Source organism: Ictalurus punctatus, chromosome 19, assembly GCF_001660625.3.
Source record: "Ictalurus punctatus breed USDA103 chromosome 19, Coco_2.0, whole genome shotgun sequence".
NCBI lineage: Eukaryota > Metazoa > Chordata > Actinopteri > Siluriformes > Ictaluridae > Ictalurus > Ictalurus punctatus.
In genome coordinates, this window is record NC_030434.2 from 12,749,605 (window position 1) to 12,762,755 (window position 13,151).

The 13,151-nt window shown below is 36.7% G+C and overlaps 1 protein-coding gene across 2 annotated transcripts in view; it reads left to right on the top strand.

The window, feature by feature from the left end:
- LOC108279828 (copine-8) overlaps window positions 1–13,151 on the top strand; it is a 130,142-nt gene that overhangs the window by 30,555 nt on the left and 86,436 nt on the right. For both annotated transcript variants that reach the window (XM_053688059.1, XM_017494340.3), the window contains exons 2-3: window positions 4,268–4,308; window positions 11,018–11,064. In XM_053688059.1, the coding sequence (XP_053544034.1) occupies window positions 4,268–4,308; window positions 11,018–11,064 (88 nt within the window). The remainder of the gene's footprint in view (window positions 1–4,267; window positions 4,309–11,017; window positions 11,065–13,151) is intronic.

The window sequence follows — 13,151 nt, forward strand, 5'->3', positions numbered from 1 at the left end:
CTCTACTGTTATTTATTGTTTTACACACAACTAAACACTTTAACTGCTTTTATACGGTATATGCAGATCTTTCTTTGTCTCTCACCCTCTTGCAGTCTTGCACTTCTTTTTTCTCTCACTCTGTCTATTGTATGTTCTCACGCGCTATTCGCTTCTGTCTTTCTACTCAACCAAAACTCTTTTACTGCATAAAGCAAAAGAGATGTGGTTTCGAAGGTGGTTTCCACAATCCTGTGTTCCTCTTTCTATATGTAAGACTCGATGAAGTGTATGAGATTCAGATTAGCACATCAGGTGAGATTCCTCAACACACTAAGAGCCCAGGCTCCTGTAGCCATTGTAAACAGTGATGTAACCCAGCCACCTGATGAGATTATCTGTTTTCCTTTGGTAGTATGGAACATTCTATGAGGATTACATATACAGACAGCATGCCGTGATGTGTGATACCATAAATGCACCACTTGTTTTAGTATAAGATGAGCTTTTAGAGTCATATTGGTTCACTCACACATTGAAAGCCTTAACCAATCCTCAGGAATTGCACTGGATATCACTGGGTATGGGAACAGCTTCTTTTAACGGCCCAAAGCTATGTGTGAGCAGTCGTTCACTAGGATTTTAGCTCCCCCTCAAGACCCAAAAAAGCTGCCAGAGATGATAAGTACTATTAAGAGGGGCCTCCACGTACCTTTTTATAGTACACACATCAAGGGGTATGATGTCTAGTGTAATAGTCATGTAACCACATAGCCATGTAATATATACCACTGAACAGCATGCAGTGTCATGTAGTCACAGAAAGAGGTTAACCCTTTTACACTTATGTGAAAAGCATAAGCCAGCGTCTTTGGTGGAATTAAGCATAATTTGGCTGTTTTGAAATAAACACTTCACACAAAACACGTTTTATGTACACGGCCTAGTAAAGCTATCTGAATTGAGAGACAAAATGATTGACAGGCCAGTATAGACTGTATACTGTATACTGATTTTAGGCCAACAGCACTGCTGAATATCTAGGGCTTCCAAGTGCCCTATTCAGTGTGTTTACATGGACAACAATAATCCAATATTAACCTGATAAAGACAATAATCTGATTAAGAAACTACCATGTAAATGGCAATTTTTATTACCTTAATCCGATTAAAGTCATACTCGAAGTAAACACAAATTGAATTAAGACGTGTGGAGTATTCCTGTTTTAGGCACATTATGGATGTGTATTACAGACATGTACACACCTTAATCACATTATTAAGGTCGTGTGGGATTTTTCACGTGTTTTGCGACAGGACACCTACACACACGGCAGTGCTCAACTGTTTTACGTCAAAAAAGAGTGCACGGCTGCGTCTGAAACCGTGTACTTACCTACTATAGGCCTATAGTAGGAGAAATACATGTATCTCAGCTACTGTATAGTAGGTAAGTACGCGGTTTGAGATGCAGCCCACGGCTTCAAGCTGTCTTCTATTTGCATGTATAGCATGACAAATAATTAACTGCACTTGAAACTTTCGTAAAATTAAAAATAAAAACACCCAAAACTGTATACGGTACCATAACAAAGACGAACTGAATGTCGATACGTGAAATTCTGGAGGGAACATCGGACGGCGTGGCGTAGGGACCTAATGACGTGTGACATGAATCGATCTATGTCCTATAACACGTAAAATAGGAACATGAAAGGAATATTCTAAAAGCAACTCATATAAACACCTTAAACACAATATTGTCTTATTCAGAATAAGTTCAGTAATTAGATTACTGCTGTCCATGTAAACATAGTCACTGTCACAATCATCGGTGGTTGGAAGCCATTTTGGGAACAAAATTGGCAGGAGGGATCGCATGCTCTCTCTCTCCCCTGTCATTCACAGTGACACTAGCCAATCATGGTCATCTGTGAGCTCATGTATGCAGAAGACGCCAGATAGCACTTCCCTCGAATGTGACATTTATGTCTGCTGAATGGCACTACACAGAAACCACATGTTCTGGTGAAGTTATGCTTGTTGTAGACAGGTTCTATGAATATATTTTGAAAGGATGTTGCAATTTCAGAGGGCATTCACCAATATATATCATTGGTTGCATATTGTAAATATTTTAGCAGAAAGAAAAAGTTGGACTGTAGAAAGGTTATTCTTTTATGTTGTTTACTGGACTGCACCAAACAATGGTCTTATATTTGGTGAGGAAATTCAGAGCCTCTACCAAGGACACCATTTTCTTAGCTAGGGTACAGAGTCTGGGGTGCAACAGAGACCCCTGAGCAGATATTTTGTTGCTGGAATGTGAGGAGAGCTTAAGTCGAGTGCTCCAAAAAATGATTGTAAAACCACTGACCCCACATTTAAAAGAGTATTCTGTAAAGCATTGTGTGTATTCTGCAGAGCAGATTGAAATTTTAATGAAACATTAATATACCCGCCCACTCCAGCCAACTGTCCCTACCTCATCTGCTGAAACCACATCCCTAAGGTTGCTTTCAAAAAATGCAGTGTGTGCACCATTTGAATTCCCCTTTTTCTGCATGAGGTGAGAAGACAGCCATAACATTCACATGTAGACCAAAACTACTGGTCTAGTTTCAAGTAATCAATCCAGGAAAGGTGAACCAAACTTACTGTGGATTTCAGGTTGCAGTTAATATATATATATATATATATATATATATATATATATATATATATATATATATATATATATATATATATATATATTATTGAATTTAATTTTTAAGATACAAGCTGATAAACTGAGCTGTGAATCACAGAATGAGCTATAGGATAGGCTTCAAACATGATGTTCTGGACGGATGGACGGATAAAAAAAGAGAGAATAAATGCTGGATGTGATAAATAAAATGTTTAAATAATTTATAATCATTCATTTAGTGCTGGCTCTGTGGTGTCTGTGGTGACTTTGTTGATTTCTATGCAGACTTGGCAAATGTTTCTTTACCTTTTTCGTGGCCTTTTATTTCTGACCAGTAAAAGTTTTATGAGGATGTTTTCCATCCTACACCCACACACAAACACACCTCAGCCAACGTTTTTTTGCTTTTGTTCTGTTCAGTTGTGTGCAGTGTGAAACTAAGCCAAACCAAATAGCAAACAAACCAAAAGTATCAATTTCACCCTGATTCGTACTTGGCAAATAGACCGATAGGTGTGAAAGCACCTCAAGGCGTCTTTGAAACAGCATGTGTAAGTACTTCTAAACGTTGCAGACTATACAGTCTATATATCATCACACAAAAAAATAGCTCTCCTGTCAATCAGAAGGCAGTGTGATGCATGGCACATTGCACTTTGGACCTATTTCCACTCTAGTGACGATTGCTTGAAAATCATCTATTAGAAAATGGCTTTTACATGTACCGTGTTCCTGCAGTGTGCCTCCAACATCATCACTGATTCAATGTTGGAAGTGTGTGGAGTAAATTTGGGTTCTTATGGCTCTCCTTATAAAATATCAAATAGCGAAATGGCCTTTAAAGTGTTTGTTCTGCCTGCATTCAACATCATTAAGCTCATTCGGTGTCGCCAGTGTGCTGAGTAAATGTAGATGCTCATAATGGATGTCCTCACCTAGCTGGGGCTGAATCGGGACCAAACTGAGATCTCTGTCTCCTCATTTAGTCACCACCTCTGCTCCCGCAGTGCCAGAAGCCTGTTAGCACGAATGCCTCATGTACTAACCCACATCACACAGACATCACACACTCACACATACACGCACAAACACACAAACACACATACAGTATACTATACCAGGGTTGTGTTTATGAGGGAACTTGATGTCTCTCCGTGTGTTAGAGAAACCAGGTTATTCTGCACCGCTGTGTGTGTGTGTGTGTGTGTGTGTGTGTGTGCGCGTGCATGTTAATGACGCTGTTGAGGTGTGTGTGTGCGCGCATGTTAATGACGCTGTTGAGGTATGTGTGTGTGTGTGTGTGTGTGTATGCCGCAGTTCACCCCTGAGACTGTCATGTCATGTTTCATGGCTGCTCCCTCCCGTCCTAATCTCAGGTAATTAGATTGTGAAGGCCATGAGACACGATTAAATGATGAGTACAGTAAACCGGCTTTCACCAGCTCGTGCCTTTATCTGGCAAAGCATCGCCTTGCGAACCTTTAGCTGTCTCACATTCCCATACACACACACACATACACACACACACACATGCATGTGTGTTATGTATCAGTTAATTCTTATGTAATTTATAATGTTTCCCCTTTTTTCCTTTTACAGAAATCTGCTCGACAGGGACACTTTCTCCAAATCAGATCCAAGTAAGATCACGTTCTACTGTTTCTGCTTCCTCTTCTTCTTCTTCGTCTTCATCTTCTGAAAACTCTGCTTCATTTAAAAGAAATCTGTTTGCAATCTTTTTATCCCAGATATACACACGTTTGATGTTTAAAGTTTGCTTCTTTAGTTTTGCGCTGGAGATATGGGGTGAATGATGTGAATAATTCATTCTCAGCCAGAAAGCTTTTTTTCCGTAAATCCAGTTCTTCCATAATGTCACATAGGGCACTGTAAGATTTCTTTAAATTATAAGCCTAAAGAAAATTTTACAACATTTCCATTTTACATTCGCTGAGGGTTATTGATCTTGCTCAAGGACTCAACTCACAACTGGCAACTTACTGAGCCCCTAATGTTATGTTATATGGCCGTTTTTTAATGTTGTTTTAAGTTATATAGATGATAATATAGGTTGAACGTTATTAAAAACAGGTTTAACACCAGCTCTTCCGTGTTGATTAGTCTTGGGTGTGCATACACTGGCTCCTGTATAAAATCAGTGCTGTCAAAATAAATGTGTTCTTGCGATTAATGTGAAATATTTAACGTATTAAAAATGTACACAGTTAACGCAGCTGCATTTTGTGGATAAGGACAAGGAAGGAGTTTTAGGTGGAACGTTTCACTTTAAAAAGTTGCCTGACTGAACTTTGGAGAAAACAAAAGTAAGCTGCACAGTTTGCAAAGAGAAATTCAATTACCACAGAAGTAATTCATCTTTGACATATCACCTCAAAGCAAAACACCCTACTGAAACCTCACCAATCTATATTACAGGAGTGCCGTACTCCTGGGTGAATAATGAAGCCTGTAAGTGAGAAGGCAACTAATGCTTTGGCTAATTGGAAATAAATGATAGCCTTCTGAGCTAATTTTAATGGCCTTGATAATTTTGACACTTTAACATATAGGCCTGGGTTTTGTTATTATTTCTGTTAGTGCATATAAGAAATATGCCTTTCAAGCCAAAAGTCAATTTTGAGGGCCTTTTATGGTTTTATTAGAAATCTGTTGTTCAAAGGAGAGAATCTGTGTTCCAAGTTTTAAAAAAATAAAATAAAAAATATGCTATTAAACAGTATTTGAATTGAAATATACTTTGTTTGTGTTGATTCTACATTAATGCCATGATTTTACATTGAAATATCCATTATTACAAGTTTCAGTCTACAGAAGAAAAAAAAACAATTAATTGCAATTAATCACCACATATTGTCTGATTAGTTAGTTATTTTTTTAATGAATTGATTGACAGCCCTAGTGTAAATCTACTGAATAATCAAGTCTGCACACATTTATCCTAGTTCAGTGATTTAATAGAACAGTAATAGTTATACAAAGTTTCATCTTTAGGGTTTCATCTGTGTCTTCATCAGTATTCCTATTATATTATATTATATTATATATTATATTGTATTAAATCACTGAACAGAGTTAAATGTGTGCAGACTTCACTCTTCAATAGAGTGATAATATAGTTTATATTTCAATTTGTAAATATGGGTGATACATTTTTATTTGAAATTGAGATTCCCATAGCTTAACATTGTTGTTTGTTGTAACAGATATTTGGATGAGATCAGTTTTCTTGTTAGGTTCTTTAAAGTCATAGTTCCAGTGCAAAACTAAGGAGGCCAGTTTGTCTTGTCCTAATGAATACACATTGGGTAAGTGGGGAATTGTGTAAATGTTATTAGTTTTGTTTTGTTTTTTTTCTCTGAAATATGATGGCACTGATTTGATGCCTGTTCAGTAGAGCAGCTGGGAATTTTCTTTCTCTAAAATGGTGCTTCATTTCAGCGCATTTTTCGATGTTTTTTCTGCTCTGTACTACTCACCTGGCTCAGATGTTGCTATAGCACTCTCAAGTCAGGAAAAAATCAGGATTCCATCATAAAGAAAAACCTCACACAGTTCCTCATTGAGTAACTGAACTTTTTTGTTCATTCATGCACTGATTGTGTGAAGTGTGCTTCGAGCTCCAGTGACTAATCTTGATATGCATGTGGTGAGGGCTGCAGATATAGAAACAAAGTGGGCGGCCAATTTATGGCGACATTTGCCTTGCGCAAAAATTGAACGAATCATGCAAGCTTGGCCTCAAATATCAAATGTGGGCCATACTGGAACAGGCATAAAGAGGCTGGCTTTTTCGTAAACACAACATTGGGATTTCCCAGGTGAACATTCTTCCCTCATTTGTCCTGTCACTTTACATCTCAAGCACTTTTACACAGTGTACTCTCCTATTTGCTCCCTGCTTTCAGTTTACCAGCTTATCTCTTATCTCTCTAACCCATGACTGAATTCATAACTAATCCAATACCAACACTTGGAATGGTTTTCAGCACTCCTTTATGTCCTTTATTCGACATTTCGCATTCAGGTTCACTTTAGTGTGTGATTTTAGGAATGACTTAAAAGAAACTTGAATTTGATTAAATCTTTATTTGATTAAACCTATCGTTTTATGAAACTGTTTATGAACAGAATGCTTTTCTTGAGCCAAATTGTGTCTTTTGATGTAACTACGTGATGAGTCAGACTTCATGTGAATTTGTCAGATTTCATAACGCTAAACTGGCAGCAGTATGCTTTCCTTAATTATAAGCAACATTAACCTCATACACTGTCAGCCAAAAGTTCTTAAACAGCACATATTTTAGTATTTTTGGTAAGTAACTCTAATTGGGTTCATTTAAATAGTCTAAAATTAGAAGTATAAGTAAGGAATATGTGTGCAAACAAATTAAAAAAGTTGTTTTATTTCATTGGGCTGTAGACTGAACTGGGAAATTTATAGATCTTGGACACTGTAATTAGGTACTTGTAGAACATAACATATTTGGCTCACAGTTTTGAGTCTATATTTTCTTTATATTTATGTGGTTTACCCTCGAAGTGCACATGCTTTTAATAAAGCACTTATTTAGAGTGCAGTTCAATCTAAGAGCAGCCAATTAAACTTTTAAATACAAAGATTGTTTAATATTGTTCTGTATCTATTATCCATACTGTAACTTTTTCATACCATGGTGATTGAACTGTAATAAAGCCCAAGATGTTCCAGATGTGCAAAATTTTTATAAACAGACACCAAATATAGATACATTTGGGATAGAAGGAGGATTTTCTAAACTTAATTTTTTGGCAAAAATGTTACTATTTCGAAATTGTACATATTTTCTTGGCCTATACGAAGGACACAAATGCATTGTGAGAGGGATTATAAAGATTTGACTTGCAAGAATAAAAATTTTGACCAAAGAAAAACTGTGGAAACCCATTAATTACCGCAACAGAGCAGTTTTAATTTTGGTCTTGAGGCTTTGGGTCTCTGTCTCTAATTGAGCTTGATTTTCAGAAAATCACAACCATTGTTATTGATTATTTACGCATCTCTGACTAATGAAGCTCTTTGATTTGTGGATTAATCAGGAAGCTCTCAGCCTGAGAATTAGCTAATGCATGCTCCTTCTGCTCTAATAGTCTGAAACTGCTTTGTTCTAATTGTTTGTCTGCTATTTATCAATACAGCAGGTTAGATTTGCAGAGGTTGGGGGGGGGGGGGGGGGGGGGGGGTACCTGATGTACAGTCTAGGACTTTGGTTAGAACCTTGTTTCTTTAGAGATCAGCTTCATTACTTGTGCCTATTTGCCAAATGATTACTATAAACCCAGGGCTCTTTAGAATTTGTCCATGTATCAGTACAGTGAGTAGAGGTCAAAATAAATGGCTTATACAATTCAGACGAGATCTCAGAAAATGAGACAAGACCTCAGAAAATGAGCCATATCAAGTGTAATACCTGAGCACTGAGAAGCATTAATATCTATTTTTGGAATTGTCCAGCCTTCAACAAACTCTCACAAAACTGTGAAAGCTTTCAGACATGTAAGGTGAAAAGTAGAGCATCAGCAGCCTGCCTTTGGGCTTTGGCCCAATACCAAGGATAAAGTCTTTGTGATTCACTGACACACACTCTTTTGCCTTTTTGTTGTCCTTTGTTCTTTCATTTGATGAAATGTCTCATGGTACCCATCTCTTTTTCTGTCCACTTTCTGTTTTTCTTTTCCTTTCAGCCCATTTGTCTTGCTGTCTGTTTTTCTGCTTCTCTGGCTTTTTTGTGCATTCCAGTAGCCTTACTTCAATTTCTTGAAGTGGCTCGCTTATCCTTACCTCTTTTTTATTTGTGTTCATTACTGCCAATCCTTATTCACTTAAAGCTAACTGTGTAGTTTCCATGTGTGCCGCAGGCATACTCGACACACCCATAGCATGAGAGTGTGAACTAATCGAATTCTTGTCAGAATTGTTCAGCAGTTAAACGATCCCAGGCCCCACCTTAATTTCTTGGCCCATCAATCAGTGTTAATCACAGTAACAGTTTCTAACCACCATTATCTCAGTCAAGCTTTTAGTAATTTAGGCGGAATTAAACTTATTTTGAATTGGAGGCTCTAGATATCGTCAGAGGTTGTACCTGGGAGATTTGGGCAGTGGTAGTTGTGACTTCGAATCCCAGCACCACCAAGCTACCACTGCTTGGCCCTTGATTAAGGCCCTTAACCCTAAACTGCTCAGTTGTATATACATGTAAGTCGCTCTGGATAAGGGCTCTGCCAAATGCCAGAAGTGTAAAGCTGAAAGCTGGATTTTGCTTTTAATTAATTTTTTTAAGCCAAAAATACATTTAAAAGAATATCTCAGCTTTGGACTGCTATATGTGTTAACAATTACACAACTCTGGACACCAAAACCAAAAATAGGTTCGCAATGGCTAGTATTTACATTTCACAAAACAATACGTGAAATGCTAAAACTCCACCCATGTTAGCTTGCTCAGTGTTAGCTAGTTTGTATTTGCTAAACCATTTAAATCTTTTTTTTTTCTTGAAATATATCATGTTAAAGCTGGTATTATGCAGATTGTTCTTAGCTAAAACTAATACTCTTTTCTCACGTTAGCTGTGCTGCAACTTTATCAAATAGAAAAAGTTAGCTAACATAGCTTGAGATGAGCGTGCAACCAGTTGGGAAACAGTTGTTTGTGGTAGCTGCTTAACTTAATGACCCCAACTTTTGTTGTTTTTGATTTAGAATAGTATTTTTGAGGCTGAATTAGCATAGTGGTAGTTCAGTTTTAGTTAAAACTAATATAAACATGTTTCTTTATTAAAAATTGCTTCTGTGCTTCACCTTATTTCAGTATTACACCTATGAATGTCAGTGTGTCTTTAAAATACTAATGAAGTTTCAGAAATTCCCAAGTAGATGTTTGTGTCAATAGTTCACTGTTTGGATTGAATACAAATGGCATATGCCTTTTTTGTGAGTTGTGCAAATCAGCCACAGAGTCTCAGATCAGGCGATTACATTAGTCAGACTAGGAAAAGGACAAAGAGAGATGTTGAGCAAATAAGTGAACTCTAGTTGAAACAAGAACAAAATCTAACAAAAGGTTTAATAAAAGCAGTGAGAGAACGAGGGAGTAGTTCTCATCCTTCAAGGATATTAAGAAAGATGTTTCGAGAGCCTGCTAACCAAAAGCATGATTTGTATGGATGTACATTCATGAGAGTGGGCATTTCTGCTGAGCCCCAGCCTTGTTAATGCTGAGTGCTGCTACTCCAGTCTCTTAGCATTAACAGAACTTTCCAGTGGGCAGCCATGGGCTCACAGCTAAGACATCCTGGATGTTGAAAATACACATGCTTTCATTCCAGCATGCCCATGGTTATTTTATTTTATTCATTTATTTTAGTTTTTTTTTTTAAAACAATGCAACCTCTATGGTTCTCCAGTTACACCAATTTGATGGCATTTTTAGCTACAAATCCATGTGTAAAACCACTCAGACACTCCTACTGGTTGCCCCTTTCACCTTGTTCTTTCCTTTTCACACAGACACACACATGAATGTTCCCTCACACACACTGGACAAAGCTCCTTGGGTGAGAGAGAATATTAGGACGCTTAGGCACTTCAGATGCATTTAATTGAATGTACTGGAAAAGCTATATATTGGCCAAAGCTAACAGCCGCAAACAGTAAAAGCTGCTCTCTGTTTTATTTTGAGCTTTTATTTGGGGCGTTTTAATGTATAACTCCATTCCCTCATTTTACTTCCATTACAACAAGCCTATTTAAACTGGGTGGCGGGTGTGCTATTCAGTCTCCATATTTGACAATTTTGCAGTGTCATTCCCCTATGACTTCTTATTTATTTACTGTTTATTTCATAAGGTGTTTATAGAAAAAAATCACATATTAAGCAAGAACTAATGTTCTCACTGAAAATGATCATTCAAAATATTAATATTAAATGCATTTTTATAGAATAAAGACATAAATCTGTTTATGAAATCTATCTGTTTTTCCTGAATTCCCTTCAGGAAATACAAACCTAGTTGATATGAATTATTTCAATTGGTAGCAATGTGCTGCAAACACTTGAATCACTGTACAGGGACGCATTTGTGCTGCAGCTCACCTGCTTTAATTTCGTGGTGTGTTAATTACAGTACAGTATATAAAAGACGTCGACACACAATCAAGAAGACTGTGCTATGTAGCTATAATTTTGGCTCATTTATTAGATGTCCTGAAGACATTATTGTGGTCTTTTTAATATTTATACTCCGTCTGTTCTCTCTGTTTTTTTAACATTAATTCTGTTCTTCCTGCAGTCTGTGTGCTCTACACCCAAGGCATCGGCAACAAGGAGTGGAGAGAGGTCAGTGTTATCTCATGGGCACCATATGGATGCATGCAAACGGTTGACTTATTTGTCAAATAAAATAAAGTCTCAATAATTCATGTTCTTTTTTATTCTTTTTATTACAAAACAAAGGAACTTTAGCCTGTCAACAAAACCATTAATGCCAGTAAATGAATATACCTCAATCAATTACTCAAGTAAATTAAGCATTCTGAGTATTGTCCAAATGACTCAGATTATCTGCAATTTTGTAGTCTCCCGTGTAAACACAACCTGTTATGACATATTATATGGAGAATAAAATGATTAAGCTGCAATATTATAGGTCATTTTGATGAATAGCATGCACTGGAAGCCATACAGCCTTGGGAAAAACAGACTCTGTCATCTGAGTAGAGCCAAATTCACAAAATATGTACTGGATTTTCCAGAACATAATATGCTGATGTGTTTTTTAAAATTATTTATTTATTTTTATTTTTTTATCACTGTTAATGCATGATGTTGTATTCCATTATTTTTTTATGTAGACTAATCAGATTACATATTCAGTTGCTTACTATAGTGTGCCTTTTGTAATCTGGCAAAATGATGCCCCAAATACATAGGCTAACTCAAACCCAAGTTGAATATGCCTAAAACATGGTATGTTAGTGGATTGTATTTTTGTGCTCACAGAGCACGTGACGAAACATGTGAACCATTACCATAAGATTTTGCTACCTCAACTGATTCACAGTTGTCGAGCAGTAATTAGGTATCACACCATAAAATGGTTAATTATTCTGTTAGCCAACTTCAATAACTTCTATGACTATAGCAGTATCAAATATATACTTATCTTGCTAATTATGTATGAAAGCAGGCCAGTAAATAGTCATGCGCAGGAATTGAATCGAATTTGCACAAGCTACAATTAGTTAGTATCTGATAACATGGTAGAATCGTAATTTGTCGGTGCAGGAATTCCTATGTGTTTATATAATTACATTTATTTACACCACTGATGATTTTTAACATAAAACATGGAAACTTTGGTTTTGTGGCTTCTTTCACATGGCAGATGCTGTATTTAGAGTAATGACAATAAGATTAGATAAGATAAGAGTAGAATGCGAGTGTGGAATGTGAGTTTTAAATAAAAATCACATAACTACCTTTACACGTTGATGTCACCTTGCAAGTTTCGGCATACGCCACAATGTCTTTCAGACGTACTATATAAACGACTCATATAATTCTCATGAAGTTCTGAAAACCCAGTGTAGGCAGTTATTTGACTGCTACTGGCCATTATTCAACAATTTTCATTAACCGTCAGTTTTTTTTATATTGATCTCATCTGTGGGTTTGGTCCTCACCCAGAACAAGTCAAATCAAAATAAAAGCACACTCGCACACACACTGATATAATAACAGTATAATACTACACATATCAAGACAGAAGAGCTTAGACCAGACTAGCAGAGGTGTATACAGGTTAAAAATAACAATGAGATTTATTAAGAAAAATGACACAATGCAAACAAGGAAAAAAACAGCAATCAAAACTACCAGTCAAATAGTTAAAAACCATAAGAAGACTACTGTCCTATGCAAAAAGCAACAAAACAGAGGGTCATGAATCAAAACACAGACCTGAGCACGAATGTCAATAGGCTTAATAGTGAAAGCAAAGATATGTCTTGTAAGCATGAGGAGTGCATATATATAGAGCTAATGAGAGGATGTAGGTGACAGAGCTGGGGTAAGTAGATGTGGTTACAAACTGATAGAGTTCCTAGAAAGGTGACAGCTGAGAAAATAAAGACACAATGCAGCAGCAACTAATTTACTGTGAAAACTAGTTGACGGTAATATCCAGATAAAGATCATGGACTACAAGTGGGGCAAAAATAACATGTCCTAAAATTTTACTCTTTTGCCATGGATGCTACAGTGATATCAAATTGACAGACTGCTTGTGAGTAAGACATACTACCTAACTGAAGTTAAGATGTATGGCTTATACCTTTTTGTTTTGGTACCATCCATATGCCACGTTTTTTGCTAGATAAAGAGGGAGGATGACTTGACTGTTAGGCCATTATCTTGTAATAGGT